Source organism: Trichechus manatus, unplaced genomic scaffold (assembly GCF_000243295.1).
Source record: "Trichechus manatus latirostris isolate Lorelei unplaced genomic scaffold, TriManLat1.0 scaffold00263, whole genome shotgun sequence".
Classification (NCBI taxonomy): Eukaryota; Metazoa; Chordata; class Mammalia; order Sirenia; family Trichechidae; genus Trichechus; species Trichechus manatus.
Window position 1 is genome coordinate 781,535 of NW_004444199.1, and position 20,489 is coordinate 802,023.

General features: G+C 36.5%; 1 protein-coding gene across 1 annotated transcript in view; it reads right to left on the minus strand.

Annotated features, from left to right (window-relative positions):
* Positions 1-16,823, minus strand: part of ADGRL3 (adhesion G protein-coupled receptor L3) — a 553,170-nt gene extending 536,347 nt beyond the window's left edge. The window contains exon 1 of the mRNA XM_023724827.1: positions 16,595-16,823. Within this exon, the coding sequence (XP_023580595.1) occupies positions 16,595-16,823 (229 nt within the window). The remainder of the gene's footprint in view (positions 1-16,594) is intronic.
* Positions 16,824-20,489: the final 3,666 nt, after the last annotated feature.

Consider the following 20,489-nt stretch of genomic DNA (forward strand, 5'->3'; position numbering starts at 1 on the left):
CACAGCTTTGTCGTTACTTCTTAGTAGAGAATAGGTAAATGACATGATAACAGCATCTTGGAATCTTAAGCTGTGAGCATTTCAGTTCCATGACCTCTGTTATGGCTTGTCTGGTAGTGTACTTAGATACTACTATTGCATCATGCACCAAATTCCCACATGGCGGCACATAGTTCAAACAACCCATTAATCCATTCACTCATTTCACCATTGTAAGTACCTTCCACACACGATGCTCCATTCTAGGTCCTTGAAATATAAAGATGAAAGATAGAGCATCTGTTTTCAAACAGAGTCTAAAGAAGAAATCTGATGAGTAAACAGACAGTCTCCAAGGATCAAAGAAGACTTCTTTGAGGATATAACACCAGAGAACAGAGAATAGGAAAGATATTAGAATTTCTAACACTTAGTGTTTAATGTATGACATAAAATTTTCTAAGTAACTGATGTAGATTAACTCATTTAATACTCACAACAACCCTAGAATTATTATTCCTATTTGAAAAAGAAACAAAGGCATGGAGAGATCACACATCTTGCAAGTGGAGGAGTCAGGATTTGACACCAAGTAGTCTGGGCCAAGAAACTACCATCTAAATCACTAAATTACATTGTCTTATATCTCAAGGACGGCGAGACTACGTCTCACATATTTTGGGCATGTTATTAGGAGGGATCAGTCCCTGGAGAAGGGCATCATGCTTGGTAAAGCAGAGGGTCAGTGAAAAAGAGGAAGACCCTCACGAGATGGACTGACACAGTGACTGCAACAATGGGCTCAACCATAACAACGATTATGAGGATGGCGTGGGACCGGGGAGTATTTCATTCTGTCGTACATAGGGTAGCTATGAGTCGGAACCGACTTGATGGCACCTAACAACAACAACATATCTCAAGTGCCAAGAACTAAAAAATGACTGAGAGTTAGAAATATGAAAAAAGAGGAAGGGACATGGTGATGAGAAAGAATATAAACCAAGAAAACTGCCATAGGTCAATACAGTTTGAATGTGGCATGGATATGACGAATTGTTAGAATTGGCAGAGTCCAGATAATGGGGGTATTTTAATTAATACATACTAAGGCTCTTTCCACAACAGTAACACCTTACTGTCATGTGTCATACCCAAAAAACCATTGCCATTGAGCTGATTCGGACTCATTGCAACACTAAAGGACAGAGCAGAACTGTCCCATAAGGTTTCTAAGAAGTAGCTGGTGGATTTGAACTGGTGACCCTAAGGCTTCACAATCTTATCAGGGGAAAGGTGAAAATGGCATGGAAAACAAAATAAAACTAAAACAAGTCTTGAAATTTTCAATTAATAATAACTTTGTTAATTTCCAGCAACATATTATAAAAATTTCATATGGCGAATTCTCTAAACTATAGAAATTATTTTAACTCAATTTATTTACAATCTAAAGTAGAGTTCTATCACTGGATTGCCTATGACTACATTCTTTAAATTCCACATGTAATCATTGTATGTATATAACGATTATACGTAGGCCTGTGTGTGTGTGCGCGTGTATATATAAGCTAGGAGAAATGCAAAAATAGGCCTCACAGAAGTACCTATTCAGCCATACTATGCTGTCACTGATATTTATTTTATGATGATAAACAAATTTCTAAAACATAAGAAACAAATTATAGGTAAGAAATACACCAACAAACCCCTATCCTCAAAGTCCATTCAAAGTTATTCATTAGAATATCTGCCCATTATAAATAATCACATTATATCAATGAAATAAAATGCATAACTATTATATGAAACAATGGTATATTTTTTCTTTCAGATGTGAAAATGAATAAATTACTTTCACAGGACTAACAGTTCAAATAAAATGGAGTGGTCAATCTGATTTTGAATTCCTAAGGTTTTCAGAGTGTTAACAATATGTTTACTTTTTAACACAGGAATGAAGGAGGGTATGAAATTTTTTGTGCCTGCAAAAATAGATTGCAAATAATGCTATTGTTGTTTTTATAAATATCTCAAGGCTAATTTGGAGACCCTGGGTGGCATAAATGGTTAAGTGCTAGACAAGTAACCAAAAGACTGGTGGCCTGAACCTTCCTAGATGCTGCTCAGAAGACAGGCCTGGGAATCTGCTTCCGAAAGGCCACATCTTTGAAAGCCTTATGGAGTTAGTTCTACTCTGCACACATGGGGTCATGGCAACTAACAACAACAACAAGACTAATTTTGATAAATGTATCATTAATGACAGATTATAATTCTAGAATTTGAAAATGACTTAAGTATTTAAACATAAGTCTTCACATTTTTTTGTCTATAGACTATATGATAATGTATTTAGATCCATCTAGTCACGCTTATTACAATATGCATTTAGTCTAATTGTTAATTCCCATGTCTGATTAAAAAATATCCCACTATTTGTTCATTTATCTCAAATAGCATCATAACATCCCCAAAATTAAATGTTTCTATTTTATTATATAACTTTAGTATATGTTTACTCCAGCACTAATTTGGCCTGATGATTTAAAATTAATGATCAAAACAAACAAAAAAATCAGGGTGTTGCAATTACAAAATGGGTGAAAATCACTAAATTTAGTCATACTTCCTCACCAACCTAATCCTTTATTATTTGCTCTACTTATACATAGGATATTTAAGAAAGGTTACTGAGTCAGTAATTGATCGATTAGAACAAAAAATACTGCCACTGCCTCATTCATTTAGTTCATGCTCTGTCATCATCCTGTTAAGTACATAAGAACTTCCTGTGAATTAGCATTAGCATAGCATAGGCTTCTGGAGAGAGAGAGCATAAGAAAAGTTTGGGAATTCCTTTCAATTTACCAACTGTATCAACTCATAATTTGATTGCCTCCTTGGCTTGTACTTTTCCCTTCATTAATGTATCCCAGGATCTCTCCTTGCCTATTCTCATCTCTTCTTGGGCAATCTCATCCACTTGCAGGCTTTAGCTATCACCTCTAAAAATTCCTAACTTGTATTACTAGCAATAACTTTTATCTAGATATTTACATTTATACTTTCAGAGTTTGTTTCGTTCACATTTGGACCCTCTACCTCAGTATTTCTAACACCAAACTCTCTCCATTTTTTCTGAAAAACCAAAGCCTCCTCTCATCTTCCTAACTATGTGGATGACACCACCCAGTCACCTAGGGCATTTTCTATTCTTCCTTCAACCTCATCTCCTAAATCCCATTAGTAACCATGCACTGAACTGCAGATTCAAACTCTGTATCTCTCACATCGTTCCTTTTCTTTCCATTCCCATTGCTATCTCCCAGTTCAGACGCTCATTACCTTCTGTCCTACGGCATAACCTAACTGGTATCTCCACTTTCAAGTCCCTCACTTCCCTAATGTATCTCACAGAATTCTGGCGGGTTATAAACTGCAGTTCTGATCAAGAGCTTCAAAAGAATCCACACTGCAGACAAAATTATCAATAATGTCTCACCCTGACATTTAAGATCCCTTACCAGATGGCCACAACCTACCTTTCAAAATTCCTGCCCCACTATTTCCTTCCTCATATCCTTGTTGTAGGTTATAATAAACTATTCACTGCTTCAGGAAACTGTCATAATTTTCTCAAACTATAACTCTGTTCACGTATTCCTTTCTCTAGAATGCCCTCCTTCACTGCCTCCCTTCTATGTTTGCAAAAATGATGCTGGAGACTTTTTCAAGAGTTAATTAAAATACCACCTTATCCAATAAATCTTTATCCACCTCCTCTTCTTTCCTAGCCCCTTCCCAGAGTATGATGCCATATCCTTTTTCTTTTGCATTTCATAATATTCCATCCAATCATGGAGTCAGCTACTGCATACTTGCTTTGCCTATTCCCTCTCTCCCCAGCTACTGACTATAACGCCCTTGAGGAAAGGAACTGCCTTACAGCGGGTTGTTGTTGTTGTAGTTAGTTGCCATCAAGTTGATTCTGACTCTTGTCAACTCCATGTGTGCAGAGTGAACTGCTCCATAGAGTTTTCATGCTGTGATCTTTTGGAAGCAGACCCTAGGCCTGTCTTCCAAAGTGCCTCTGTGTGGGTTCAAGCAGCAATCTTTTGGCTAATAGTAGAGCTCTTAGCCATTTGCACCACTCAGGGACTCCTTTCAGAGGGTACTATGAGCCCTGGGGAAACCCTGGTGACATAGTGGTTAAGAGCTACGGCTGCTAACCAAAAGGTCAGCAGTTTCAATCCACCAGGCATTCCCTGGAAACCCTATGGGGTAGTTCTACTCTGCGTTACAGGCTTGCTGTGAGTAGAACTGACTCAATGGCAGCAGGATATGAGCCCTGGATGGAGCCCTGGTGGCAAAGTGGTTAAGAGCTCAGCTGATAGCCAAAAGATCGGCAGTTCAAATCTACCAGCCACTCCTTGGAAGCCCTATGGGTCTCTGTTCTACAGGGTCGCTATGAATTGGAACCAACTTGACAGCACCTAACAACAATAACAACATGAGCCCTGGTGGCACAATGGTTAAGAGATCAGCTGCTAACCAAAAGGTCAGCAGTTTGAATCCACCAGCCACTCCTTGGAGATCCTATGGGGCAGTCCTACTCTGTCATGTAGGGTCGCTATGAGTCGGAATCGACTGGATGCCAACGGGTTTGATTTTTGGTTTAGGTACATTGTAGTTACAAGTAAGTGAATTAAATTATTTTCTTTCCTAATATTTATAATCAATGTTCAGTTACATAAGTTACGAATTCATGAATGTAGCCCGTAATATAAAGCCAGTATTTTAGAACAGTACTTCATCTTCTTTCCCAGACTGAACAGAAAATATAAAAAAGTAACAACAAAATTTTGTTGAAAATTCATCATGGACCTTCCATTATGGTACGATTACTTCAAAGCAGAGAGTCAAAAAGGGTGAAAAAATAGGTGACACTTACTAGGTCTCCAGTCCTATATGCTTTATCATATTTAGTATATTTATATACTATGCTTAATCATCACAACAATATATATACTTTTATCATCACATTATACAGAGGAAATAACAAAAATTTTAAAAATGTACGCCACTGGCCTAAGTTAAGATAGCTAATGAACAATAATGTGGACTGAACCCAAACCTCTTTAATGGCAAGGCCCACGTGTTAAATATAATTCCATATTACCATCCTCTCTGTGGTAGTAAATGAAAAACAGTGAAAAAGAATTAAAGATATGTGTGACTACCAAGAAAAAGGAATAGCTTCTAAATAAAGAAAAAAAGAAGGGAAAAATCATCAATTTAATTAACTGTATGTATGAAAGAAAGAATAGAATGCATGGCCAAATTTCTGCATTTCTACTATTGGAGTCAGATATCAATAATGCAGAATCTAAAAACATGGATATAAGCCTATTTTTATGAAAGTATGATGTTCTGTCCACAATACCACCTGACCTGCCCTTCTTTCATTTTAATTTTGGGCTAAGGCTTCTATAAATCTCATGGAAATCTCCACTCTGGATCTGGGCTATACTTCTGACATCATTTACTTCCATGCATTATTTGAGTTTAAGAAAAATTGAAGCAAAAGGAAGAGATTACACAGTGATTGACTAACTTACTCTGATAAGTATCCCACTCTGGTAGTGTATAATTTACTGCTTTGGAACATATATACAGTTCTCACAACATGGCTGATAATTAATGAATTAAAGAAACAAAAATACGTTCCTAATAAAATTGCAGCCTAAATGTTAACTGTAGCATTTATTTTACATTTTTCATATTCTTTGTAACAAGAAAATCTAATGGTCCAAAATATAATTTTTCTAAGCAGTTTGAAAGGCTACTCACACACTTTCAAAGTGTGAGGAAAAACAAATTGTAATTTACACAAATAGAAAAAAAAGATAGTTACGGGTTATCAAATAATTCTGGAAATACTTGAAGACCAAACTCACTAATATATTTATTTTCAATATGATATATCATTGTGATATTTGCACCTTTAGAGAAAAAAACAGGGTCCTAAAGAAATGCTTTGAAATCATATTTAGGGCACCAAAGCCTTTTTTTTTATTTTAAAAAAAAAAAAAACTCAATACCTCACCTATTTCCCTAGATGCTCATAACCCTTCTTTCCACATACAAATATAATGTTACCCTAGATGCACATAAGAACTCTAAAGAGTGATGTGCAAAGAATGTATTTTGCATATTAATTAGAATTGAAGTCTTGTCTAAACTGTCAAATCTCCCTGAAAAAACACAAATAAATGTGTACAGGGGCCTTTATTTGAAATAATATTACAGTGTCATATAAAACAAGAGAGCTAACACAGCACTTTGAAGGCCACATTATATATTTTCCTGCACTAAGGGTTACATCCAAAAAGCTGAGCTTGTAAAACAGAGGGCTTTTTTGTTGCTGTGGCAACATTAATCTCTGCTCTTCTGCTACAGGTTCTTTCATCCTGCCTCCCCATGAATTCCTAGACTTCACCTATATACTTCATACTGTAATGTAATAACAAAATTAGAAACAACTTTTTCAAAAATTTGGGAATAAAAACATGAGAACATGCCAGAAGGATAACTCATCACTGTCGATATAAATAACACTAATAAAAAACATATTAAGAGTAACAAAGTCTCAGATTTTCCAATGATCGTTTGTTACATCAAATAAAAATACAAAAGTCAGAAGGAAGTAAAGAGAAATTGTTTAAACACACACACACACACACACACACACACACACACACACACACACACACACACACACACAAAACAACACTTCCAGGCCACTCTAATTCAGAATCAGAGGGAGAATAGGGATCATTCTAGGAATGGTGTAGCGCTGGAAAACTAATTTAACACTACATAGAATTTTTGAGTTATCTATACGCAATCCCTCTCTTATGCTCCTCCCTAACAAAAGAAATTATTTTTGTCTTCTAAGAGCTTCATATTTTAGGAATGTAGAAGTAAACCAACAATGACAGTATGATAAGTACTATGAGAGAGTTAGATTCAAGGCACAAAGGAGGTATTACAGATGAAGGGACATGCAATTTGACCTGTGAAGCTTTCCCTGCAGATGAGGACATGTGAACTAAAGAGGAGTTGAGTATTGTAGGACATCCCAACAAGCAAAGAGTAGAATTTGTCAAAGGAACGAAAGCAAGAAAACTTTCATGTGGCTAAAGTATAAGGCGTTTGTTGGGATGTGGTCTGAGGCCAGATAAAATGTCTTGCCTACTAACCTTACTGGTTATGCTGTTGTCGTTGTTAGTGCCATCTAGTTGGCCCCTAACTCAATGAGATTCCATGCACAACAGAACAAAACACTGCCCAGAACTGCACTCTCTCCATGATTGGTTGCAGATCGCACTATTGTGATCCATAAGGTTTTCATTGTCCTATTTTCAGAAGTAAATCACCAGAGCTCTCTTCCTAGTCTGTCTTAACCTGGAAGCTCTACTGAAACCTCTTCAGCATCATAGCAACACACAAGCCTCCAGTGATAGACAGGTGGTAACTTATATTTAAATCTATATTTAAATCTCCCTGTTCTTTGTTTATTCCAGTGGCCGTTACTTGCCGTATCAAGTTAGTGTTTCCATGGTGTACAAAAGAATTAGCTCCATTTACAAATCATTTTGTTACAAGCAACCCAAAAAATGAACATTTGCAACTATTTCTCTCCCCCTATCAATCTATAATGTTGCCTTATGTAAAATTATGTGAGCTTTGCAATTGTGGTCCTGGACCTATGACTTTAAAAATACCCCTTTTTATGTGTAGCTTTTATTTCTAGACTCTTAACCAACCAGAATATCAAATATTTCCTGAAGATAAAGCATAGTTTCACATGTTATCAAGGGATATGCATATTTTAGTAGTCACTTTTAATTAGACACAAGTATAAATAAAAGTTCATTTTTGAATCTTTCTCAAAAGACACAGAAAGACTATTTTTTGAAATGTGTGGTATGTTAAATTTGTTAATGAGTGTAAATATGAGTAGATCAGTCTCCTGCTTCTTTCCAAATTTTGACATGGAATGTTGTGCTAAGAACTTAAAGAATGCCAAAAATATCTAGGCCTGCAGATCAACTGTCCTAACCAACTGCAGATCAACTGTTCAATTTGTTTCTTTGTCATAGTATTGAAAAGTATACATTGCAAACACACATATATAGTAAGTACTTTTTCAGCTGCTTCATGGGAAGACAGGAATCCAAAACCAAACCAAACCCATTGCTGTCAAGTCTATTCCAATTCATAGCAACCCTACAGGACAGAGTAGAACTGTCCCATAGGGTTTCCAAGGGGCAGCTGGTAGATTTGAACTGCCAACCTTTTGGTTAGCAGTCAAACTCTTAACCACTGCGCCACCAGGGCGCCAACTTTTTCAGCTGGTTCTTGGAAAGACAGGAGAGCTCAGAAATCAGGTCTAATCTTGGCTCCACTACAGCCTTGGTAGATATTACTGGGAAATAGAAGGAAGGATTAAATGAAAATCCTAGCAATGCTCCTATGTTTCAGAATATCTTACCACATCTAAGACAAAACTGGATACCTAACAAAGAATAGTATTACCTTTTAAAAATCTTTTTAACGAGAATAACTTAAGCTCAACAAATAGCATGTTTTTTCATCTTTGTTCCTAAATTGCATATAAGTTATAGGTCTTTAAAATTAGGTCCAGAATGGTTACCAGGGATGGGAGGAGGAGAGAGGGAAAATCACTAATTAGATAGTAAACACAAGTTGACTTTGGTGAAGGGAAAGGCAATACACGATATGGGAGAAGTCAGCCCAACATGACCAAGGCAAGGGAAGACACAGAGAAATACTTAAGAATAAAAGGCAACAACAGTAAATACTACAACATATACAACCCTGCCACAACAATAATAACAATAGTTTATGAATGAATACATAGATATGTATGCTGAATAGGTGTAAGAGGGTGTATGGGAGTACACCGACATGAATATACAGGTTTGGCTGTGAATATTTCTACATACATATTTGTATGTGATTCATGTATATTCATATATAAAATAGAACACTCAGGGGACACAGCCCTGGAATCTTCCTAGGCATAATCAAACACCTCACGGGACCGAGTTACTGGGCTTTAGGGCTGAAGACCATAGTCTCAGGGGACATCTATGTCAATTAGCATAACATAGTCACTAAAGACAATGTTCTACATCCTGCTTTGGTGAGTAGCTTCTGGGGTCTAAAAGCTTGCGAGCGGCCATCTAAGATACAACAATTGATCTCTTTCCATCTGGAGCAAAAGAGAGTGAAGAAAGTCAATGACTCAAGGAAGCCTTTAGTCCAAAGGACTAATGGACCACAGAAATCACAGCCTTTGCTAGCCTGAGACCAGAAGAACTAGACGGTGCCCAGCTACCACTATGGACTCCTCTGACCAAGATCACAATAGAAGGTCCAGGTTAAAAAAAAAAAAAAAAAACTTCATTGCTGTCGACCCCTATAGGGTCGCTATGAGGTCCAGATTAGAGTGGGAAAAAATGTAGAACAAAATTCAAATTCATAAAAAAAGACTAGACTTACTGGTCTGAGACAGACTGGAAGAACCCCTGAGACTATGGCTTTTAGACATCCTTCTAGCTTGGAACTTAGGCCACTCCTGGAGATCATCTTTCAGCCAAATAATAGACATGCCCACAATATAAACAATAACACCCATGAGGAAAGTGCTCCTCAGAACAATCAAAATGAGACAAAATGGGCAACATCTACCCAAAAGCAAAGATGAGAAGGCAGGAAGGGACAGGAAAACCAGACAAATGGAAGTGGAGAATTCAGGTTAGTAATGGGGAGAGTGCTGACACATTGTGGGTATTGCAACTAATATCATGAAACAATTTCTTTATAAATTATTGAACAGGAATCTAAGTTGCTCTGTAAACCTTCACCTAAAGTACAATTAAAAAATAAATTTAGGTCTAGAAAGTTGGCCTTCTACTCAAAAGAGTGTCATGGTTTGAATTATGTCCCCCCAAAAATGTGTGTATCAATTTGGCTGGGCCATGAGTCCCAGAATTGTGTGGTTGGCCTCCATTTTGAGATTGTAATTTTATGTTAAAGACGATTAGGGTGGGATTGTAACACCACCTTTACCCAGGTCACATCCCTGATCCAATGTAAAGGGAGTTTCCCTAGGGTATGGCCTGCACCACCTTTTATCTCTCAAGAGATAAAAGGAAAGGGAAGCAAGCAGAGAGTTGGGGACATCAAAGGACGAAGAAAGAAGCACCGGGAGCAGAGCGCGTCCTTTGGACCCGAGGTTCCTGCGCAGAGATGCTCCTAGTCCGGGAGAACACTGATGAGAAGGCCAAGAGAGAGAAAGCCTTCCCCTGGAACCGACACCCTGAATTTGGACTTCTAGCCTACTTTACTGTAAGGAAATAAACTTCTCTTTGTTAAAACCATCCACTTGTGGTATTTCTGCTATAGCAGCACTAGATGACTAAGACAAGAGCATTGTTGAAGTCATTTGTAAATGTTTAGTCAACACCACCACCTTTCTTTACCAACATTCTGCATCCCCTCCTGTCTTTCTTATCTCAGTAAATGGTACAACCATTCATCATACAATTTCTCAAGCCAGAAAATTGATTGTCCTCTTTGGGTTTTCTTTCTGCCTTACTCACATATCCAATGAATTTCCAATGAATGAGGATAGTGGTCCTCATCACTAATGCCACTCATTCCCTGAGTCAGGGCCACCATTATTTCTTACCTGAATCAATATAATAACCTGCCCATTTCCAATCCTGAAGCCTTGAGTTCACCCTTCAAACTTCAGGCCGTCATTACTTATTTAATTCCTCTAAGATCCACTTAATTATTCCCTCAATGCCATCAGGAAATTTCCAAATTCCTCATAATGTTATATCATGCACTTTCAGACCAGATCCCTGACTAACTCTCAGATCATTTCTAAAATGATGTCCAGCATTTATCTTTTGGACGTCTATGCTCCAATCCTAAAGAACTAGGCCTTTGTGCTGCTGTTTCTTCTGCCTATGATACTACCATTTCTTTCATCTCAAAAAATAAAACCAAACCTATTGCTGTCAAGTTGATTCTGATTCATAGCGACCATATAGGACAGAGCAGAACTGGCCCACAGGGTTTCCAAGGAGCAGCTGGCGGATTCGAACTGCTGACTTCTTGGTTAGCAGCTGATCTCTTAACCACTATGCCTCCAGGGCTCCTCTTTTACCTTGGTGCTTAGCTAACTACTACTTGTCTGTATGGTCGTAGTTTACATGCCACTTTCTCTTTAGGAGCACCTCTCTGAACAACTGGGTAGGTGACTAGGTACCCCCTTAACGTACTCCACAGTGCTCTGTGCCCACACCTGTAATAGGTATTCCAAGCACAGACTCTTCTCTGCACAATTGCTACTGAGAGGGCCCTGGACCATAGGATAGCCATTGACACAATTAATTAGACCAGGAATATCAAGCTAACCAAGTGGGGATTAAATTCCCTTTCTTGGAAATTTGAACTAAAAGGCAAGGAGGAAGTAACTGGTGGTTAGTCCTGAGGCCTAGAGTGTTGTTGTGTGCTCTCCAGCGGATTCCAAGGTGGGAGTAGTGATGCAGAATTTGGGTTGACAGCTATTTACAATGCAAATAAGGAAAGAAAGCTTTTGTAAGTCCAAGATAAAGAGCAGAAGAAATAGGCCAACAGAAAGAAACATGCCCTGGTATTACTTTCTGATACCCAAGTTTCAGGAATCATGAGTCCTTACATTCTCATAATAAGTTCCTCTTATACTTAGTGTCACCTAAACACACACACACACACACACACACACACACACACCCCCTTCCTGTTCATTATCGTTTTTTTACAAACAAAACTCTTGCCTGATGGAGTTCAGGGGGAAGGTATCCTCTAGCAAGCATCTACCATACTGTACTCTCTGTGTTTCTCCTAATAGACTGAAGGTTCATTGAGAGATTAAAGTTTGTAAGTTCTCCTTCTTTGTCTGGCACTTGGCACAGAGCCCAGCATGCATTTGCATTCAATACAATATTGCTGAATAAATCATTGAATGCAAGAATAAACAAATGCACTTCCGGAATTTAGTAAGTCAGACTAAGTAATTTTAAAGGCTGACTTTTGTTTAAAATTAAAAAAAGAAAGTCAAATGACGTTTTCTCTATATTGATAATAATTATTATCGACGCATTCCTATCTATAAACATAGATTCCCAAGAATGGGAAAAACAAACAAAAGTTATGGTAGCATTTGACTGTGGTTCTCCAAAAGCACTGACAGAATGCACAGGTCTCTTGTAAAAGCATTTTTGCTCTTGCAAAAGGTAAACTTTAAAATATAGTTCAGAGTAGAGTTTTTACAACTTCTTGTCAGTATCAAGATGCTTTAGCTTTATTCCAAGAGAACACTTGTATAAAACCTGCATACTGTATGTGTGGCTTGCAGAAGGGTTATTTGTAAATCATCTCAATGAACTTTTTATATATGTGCATGATAACCACAACTAAAGTAAGGAATATGCTGATAAAAAACACATTAATATTCCTTCCGCTTCTAGGGAAATCTTGATATCTAGTCATTAACTGGGCAATGTGCCCTCAGACTTCCTTCTGCTTTAATATGCTGAAGAGGAACTTACCTTCTGAGTACTTTTTTTTAAATTCTTTATGCTTTGCTGCTCTAATGTGAAGTCTTAATTGCTATGAATACAAACACTCCTTAACTCTCAAGAACTGCTTTTAGCTATCAGGAGTCAAATGAACTCAAAGGAAAAAAAGGGCAAAGTTTAATTTCAAACCAATAAGAGGGCTTTTGTTATGCTGTTGTTACGGCTGTTTTTGTTGGGTTTGTACTTGCTTGTTTGGCTATGTGTAGAACAGAGGTTAACATGTTTAAAAGTAAAATCAATTCTTTTTTCAATAAAAACTGCATTAATATCAGTCTTAATTATATTTATTTCTGAGTTTTCTGTACCTTAAATTATGTCATTTCTATACAGACTGCTGTTTTAGTTTTGAGAAAGGTGGTGGGGGGTAGGAGCTTGAGTTCACTGACATTTTCTGGTTTGAATTCCTCTCTGTCTTTTCAATTTAAAGAGCTCAAGGTAATTCAGTATCTCCTACTTCAATTTTTAATACCTGTCCAAGTACTCTAGCAGTACGTACTATCTTATATATCAGGAAGATTATATCCCTATAATATTTACTTAATCTTCTTTATTCTTTCTACAGTGAGGACTCTACAACAACCTTCAATCACACTCTGCGTCACTGACAAAATTACTTCTGCACAAGAGCAAGTTTCAAAAAGTATTATCTCATCATAACAGATTAACAATTCTGTAAACTCCTTTCAGATCATATGACATTTACCTGTTTCCATTTATATCATATGAAATTTGCCTTTTACCCTCATTTTTGTCTCTGTTGAAAAAATAAAAGGCAATTTTCCTACTTGTAAGTTGATACAAATACACAATTTAAATCCATCACTATACTATATCCAGGAGAAAATGTAGAACAAAACTCAAATTCATAAAAAAGATCAGACTTTCTGGACTGATAGAGACTAGAAGAATCCCCCAGACTATCGCCCTAAAATACCCTTGTAACCTAGAACTGAAGCCACTCCCTGAGGTCACATTTCAGCCAAGTAATAGATTGGCTTATAAAATAAACAGTAATACCTGTGAGGAATGCACTTCTTTAAACAATCAACTATACAAGACAAAATGGTCAACGTTTACCCAAAAGCAAAGATGAGAAGTCCAGGAGGGGCAGGTAAACTGGATGGATGGAAATGGGGCAAAACAAACAAACCCAAGGAGTGGCGGGTGGATTTGAACTGCTGACATTTTGGCAGGCAGGATGGAAATGGTGAGGGTGCTGACACATTGAGGGGGTTGTAAGCAGTGTCAGGGAACAATGTGTGTATGAATTGTTGAATGGGAATCTAATTTGCTAGGTAAAATTTCACCTAAAACACAATAAAATGTTAAAAAAAAAAAACAAAACCTAGCTAAATACTGCCAAATGCATGGCAGAAACCAGAAACAAATGATATAGAAAAATCTTATTAAACTATAAAAACTGGAGGAAGTTTAAATTCAGCCAACTTCTTAGAAAAAGTTCTATAGGGAAAAAAAACTAGTCTAACTGTTGATATTATGAATTTATGTCACAAACCAAACTTGCCAATAGTTTCTGTGTGTGTGTGTGTGCTTACGTTAGCTTCTGATTTAAATATTTTAAAGATCTACTCATGGAAATTAAACATTTCTGGATTGCTTCTTTGTTAATACTAGAAATTCTGATGAATATATATGCATTGGAATAAATTAAATAAGGTTAATTTTATATTGTCATTTTACAATACAAATAAAAAAAGCATGATCATAACTTTGTTTAACTGGTAAAGTGTATTCTAGGAAAATTATAGATGCACACATTCAGAGAATTTCAGGCTTGAAATGGTATTGGAAAACAGAAATCAGAAAAGAAAAAACTAAAATTCTTACAAAATGTTTAGAATACACTGTCTTTGAACTTTGATAACAGGTTAGAGTCCATTTTACATGCATCTATGGAAGCATATGCACCCACCAACCACTGTGCTGCTTGTTACCACCATCAATGTTCCCCCACCATGACCACTAAGGAAGAATTGATAATCTGATTTGAAAGATTATAGGCCATTGATTAAACCAGGTTACTTAGTGGACACAGCCACTGTGACTCACATGCTTAATACTTCTATGTCTCTGTAGTAATTGAAGAGTTAGGTTTAACTCTCACAGGTGTCTTAAATCTCAAATGGATTTACGATGTACTGTCTTCAGTCCCTGACCTGAAGCAGAGTATCCCAACCTATTTTACCGTAGAATTCTGTAATGGGGTTTGAAAGACAAGTTCAGCTAATGCAGTGGTGTTTCATCGTCCTTTGCCAGTATTTCTTGTATGTATAGTTTCTTCAAGAAATTACTGGATTGGAGGGGTGACTATGTTTTGTGACAAGACTTGATGATATTCATGGGTCCCCCAGTCAAATGTTTCCCAGGCTTTTTCATGTTGTGACTCACAAAGAAAAGTATACAGTATCCTAGGGGAAGTTGGAGGGGTATGATTTCCTGTATGGAGTTTTGTAAAAAAAAAAAAAAAAAATTGCCTAAATATCTGTAATTATGTAAAGAAAAATAAAATATATTGTGGGAAAGAATAAGAACTGCATTTTGTGCAAATATTATGTAATGTTCTTCAGTGGAACTTCAACAGCTGATATCACTCACTCTACTTGCCAACATTTTCATAAGAAACCTCTTTCTGTAACCTAAATTTTCTATTAAGTTTTATGCTTCAATGACTATACACAATCTCTAACAAAGATGTTTTAATGATAATTTTCTCAAAAGCTCAATAGTCCCCACTGATGATTTTTCCCCTAAAAATCAGAAAACCAGATATGTTAAAGCTTAAGTTTTACAACCATTCAAATATTACAATAGTTGAAACTATCACTAAATATAAATTTCCTGTGATAAAGTAGAAATACTGAAAACCTGACAAAAATTTTTTAAATCAAATATTTTAAAGTCATGATGAGGCTCTAATTAGAATAGCCATGCATTGTTAAAATGACTGGCTAGGATGTCACTAAACAGAAACCTCAGCCAGAATGAGTTGATGCAGATAATAAAAATACAGTCATGCATCACATAATGTCCACGATATATTCTGTGAAATGGGATGTTACGTGATTTGGACGTTGTGTGAACACCATATTACATACAGGCAGTCCCTGAATCATGAATGAGTTCAGTTCCTAAGTCCATCTCTAAGTCGAATTTGTATGTAATTCACAACAGTTAAGTACAGTCCGTATCTAATATCAGTTAGTCAAATGTTTGTCTTAGTATACAGTATATGGTGCACCCCTCCATGCATAAAAAAATTAAAGAAACACTTCAAGATAAACTAAAACATCTCTAACATAATAATACAGTAATAATAATGATAATGTTTTAACGCACATCACAAAGTAGCACCAGTTTGTTATTACGAACCACTGTATGCACTTCAAATTTTTAATAGGCTTTTTAGAGGCTGGTTCATAACTATGGGTTGTACATAAGTCAGCTGACCCTAACCCAGGGATGATAGAAAGTACAGTACAGTATATACATAAGCCAGTAACACAGGCATTTAAAATGACTATCAAGACGTATGTATTATAGGTTATACATGTACGGTACCATTATATGCCTGACAGTGCAATCATTTCGTATACAAGAGATGTGAGATACATGTGTTGCATTCAGGAAGCTGTTGTGATCAGTATACCTGGTTCCATCTGCTATGTCCCATTCTCTGATCAGGATTTCTGAACTCTATTATAACCCTATGGGACTATGGAAGTATATGCAGTCAGACGTTGTCCAAATGGACATTATGTAGCATATGACTGTATAAGAGAACACATTTGGGGCACTGCCTTGGCCTGAGCCTCCCAGGAGCCCCTGTCCAGCCTCCCCCAGCCCTCTCTCCCCACCGCTGGCCGCACCTTGGGCTGCAATCTGTGCTCCTTGGGAACCTGGACCGCGAACTCCTCTGGCAGCTCCACGGGGCCCTTGTCCTCGATGAGCAGAGGCGCGTTCTGCAGTTGGCTGCTGAAGGAGATGTCTGGGTGGTAGAGCACCTCCTGGGCCGTGCTCAGCATGTCTCGGTGGAGCAGCGAGGGCTGGATGTCGCTCATTGTGCTTGCCACCTGCGGGGACCGCAGGGCGCACCATCAGACCCTGCTTAGCTCAGGCTAGCCTCATAGAAGCCCAGGTAGAGGCTATTCCCAAGGTTGCTCTCTGCTGCAGGCTATAGGTCAGGGATTCCAGCCACCCCAGACCCCATGAAGACAATCCTAGGGCTGAGGAGATCATATCCCCTGGTCCACAGTGAAATACCGATTAGGAAGCCTGACCTTGTTAAACAGTATCTAATTAAGTCAAAAATACTTATCATGACCCCTAACAGTAATTAGAAAATTAGACACAGTTGTAGACATCAGAGTAAACTACCTGAAAAAATATAAATATTATTTATATTTCATAGAGTGCCACCATTCTGATAAAAATTTTGAACACTATAACTATATAAATGTAAGTAAAAATATTGTTTACTGAACTAAATTTTTATACAAAAAAGCTTGATAAGGTATTATGTGAAGAAACTAAGTTTCAGAGAGATTTGTTTATGTGTTTATTTGTTTTGTTTTGCTTTATTTTGTTTGTTTGGTCTATGGTTCAGCTTACATAAATTGTTTTATATTCATTTACATGTTTTCAGTTCAATTAACTAACATTTTCTGAAAGATACTGTATGAAGATCTGTGATGGACACTAAGGTGAAAAGGATATACATACATTTTTGCCATTTATATACACAGTGATTTTACTGACAAATGGTACACGTTACATAAATGAATAAGTATGGGAGACCAAGACAATAATGAGAAAATAAAATTGTACACATTTTTTTTTAAATAATACACAGAACAGTCATACATTATATGCTATGAAAAACAGAGTGACTTAAGTGCAGTTTTTTTCTGGTGAACTGGTACATAGGTTTACATTTCTTTACATTAATTGCTACTAGTTTAATAAAAAAGGAATGATAATGAAAACGTACCTGCTAACAGGGAATGAAAAAACTTTACAAGGGAAAAGATTTTGTTTTACACAGTTATTTCCAACAGACTATATAACATGCAAGTTTAAAAACTCTTTAATAATGCTATATGAATAGCACTGAATAATCAGAAGAGAAACTAAAAATATCAATGGAAGAGAACTTTATTATCATCTAACACTGGAAGCTTATACAATGGTACTACAGTCTGATACATAAAGTAAGTGTTACCAAGATGTGTTTTCCTACGAGAATGGAAAAATACTCTCTTCCCAATCACATGAAGCAAAACAGCTTTCATAGAAAAAAAAAACCATATTAAGATATGTTTACCAATCCACCTATGCGGAGAATGTTAAAATATAAGTCCGATAAGTCTGAGACATCACCCTAAAGCAATATTTTTATTTAAACTCATTATAATGTATGGTTACAAAATATCTAGTTGAAAGATAATTTGAATGCCATCTTGATATTCTGTGTCAATGAAAAAGGTGTTAAAGAAGGAAACAAGTTTTTAAGATCAAAAAGTTGTGAAAATCAAAGTCTCTAGTAATTGCCTTCTTTGATGTTTTCTGGTGACACTTTTTTTGCTCTTTTGGCTTTTAAAGCATTCCTCTTTGCACAGTCCTAAATTACAGTGTGACTAATTTTTAAAATAGTTTTACATGAGCACATACAGGCATGGTTTCCTTAGCATCTTTATAACTACTGTATGGAAGGAAATTAGCAGAAGGTTGCCAAGATATGTCTTCCTACAAGTTTCAGTTATAGTAAAATTGAAAGAATTTACCCTCAGCCAAGTTAACATGAAAGCACATCTGGAGTGATAAAGAATGAACTTATCTGTTCATTCATTCAACAAATATTTACTGAGTTCCCATTATGTGCCAGTCCTCTTCTAGGTGCTGGAGATCTTGGTGAAAACACAGACCATGTACCTAGTTTAATGAATCATATGCAGTCTGTTGAAGGAAACAGGAAATGTACAAATAGATGGATAAATATTAAAGAAATATATCATATTTATGAATGATATACAGAAAATTTAAGTAGGATAATATGCAAAGGTTACTATGTTAGGGTTTTTACAGAAAACCTATATATGGGGAGAAAATTTGAAATGAGATCTGAAGTTGCTAGTTATATAAAAATTAGGAGTAAAAGCATTCCAGGCTACTATAAAAGTCTCAAGGCTGGAATCACCTTAGTCTGTTTAAGGAATAGCACTATGACCAGTGTGGTTGTGGTGTTATGGGCCAGTCAAAGAATGGTTTTGGATGAGGTTAGAGAAGTAAGCATAGTCAGAGCATGAGCTTTGTAAACCTGGGTAAGAGGTTTAGATTTTATTGTAAGTTTAAGAGAAATCCACTAAAGGACTTTAGCGGTGTAGTTTCAGGATTGAAGTAATTTCTTTCTTTCTTATTTTTTTTTTTTTAAAGATCACCTTCATTGTTGTGAGTAATGAATGACAGAGCTGCAAAAGTGGAAGCGAGGAGTCCAGTTAAGAGTCTGCTGCACTCTCCAGGAAAAATAGGTTAGTTTTAACAACAGTAGAAGTAACGGAGATAGACAGATTCTAGATATGTTCTAGAATCAACAGGACTTACATATCGATTCAATATAGGGAATTTTTGCATTAAATAACATAAAGAATGATAGCGCCATTTAATGAAATGGAGACAACTGGGAAAGAAGTAGTTTTAGACATAAAAAACAATAATTTATTTTAACAAGTTTAAGTTTCTATCCATACAGATTTTAAAGGTGATTGGATATTTAAGTCTAGATATTTGAGGAGAGGTCAAGCAAGTGATGGATTATTAATCTATAAGTATATTGGCTTTCCTAAGAGATATGTAAAATTTGCACAGTTATTGGGCCAGAAAGACCTGGTTTGCTGAAATTCTTTCTCAGAGTACAGAGAAAGGTCCTCACTTGAGTCACATAAACAATTGAAAGTGACAGCTTTTTTACAAAATGGTTGGTTGGAAAAACTTTCCGTAAATCATTCCTCAATATAGTTTCTGTAAATATCTTTTGCTAGTAGAATTTAATTCCCTTACTTTGTCCTAATCAAATAAACACTACACTTCCTTCAAAAATCAAGGAAGACTTAAATAAATGTCTTATTCACACATGTTAAGTGATACTACTTCAATTCTTTATACTTAGTTGTTAATTTTTGAGACGGCAGAGAGAAAAAAAAGGGTGAAAAGAGAAAAAGGAAAGAGTAAAAGATGGATGAAGAGAGAGAGGGAATAAAGGAGGGTCCTCAAATGGCTCTTAATCTGGTATCTTTATTTTGGGACGATCAGGTATTCAGTTTAGGAGACGGAATACAACATTTGGGGAAGAAAGGTATGACAGAAAAAGGAAAGACATGGGAGTAGTGCTTTCTAATAAATCAGAAACCAGTTATTCCCTGGAGAAGTCAATTTCCTGGACAGGCAGAGAAAGATAGCTTTATACTGCAGAATGATACATCACCTGAAAAATGTAATAGTATCTGTATCTAAATAAAAGAATCACAGCTTAAACAAGAAATAAAAACATACTAAAACAAGAAACAAAAAAAAAATGAGTTTTCTGGAGATCTAGAATGAGTAGGCTTGGATCAGGGAATAAGATGATCACATGGGGCGAAAATGAAGAATACAAAATACAAGGAGGTTAAGTAGACGTGTGTCTATAGCTTATAGTCTAATTTAGATTCATCACCTCTATTAAAGGAATCCAGAGCCAGTAACCAGTGAGAGCAAAAGTGGAGAGGC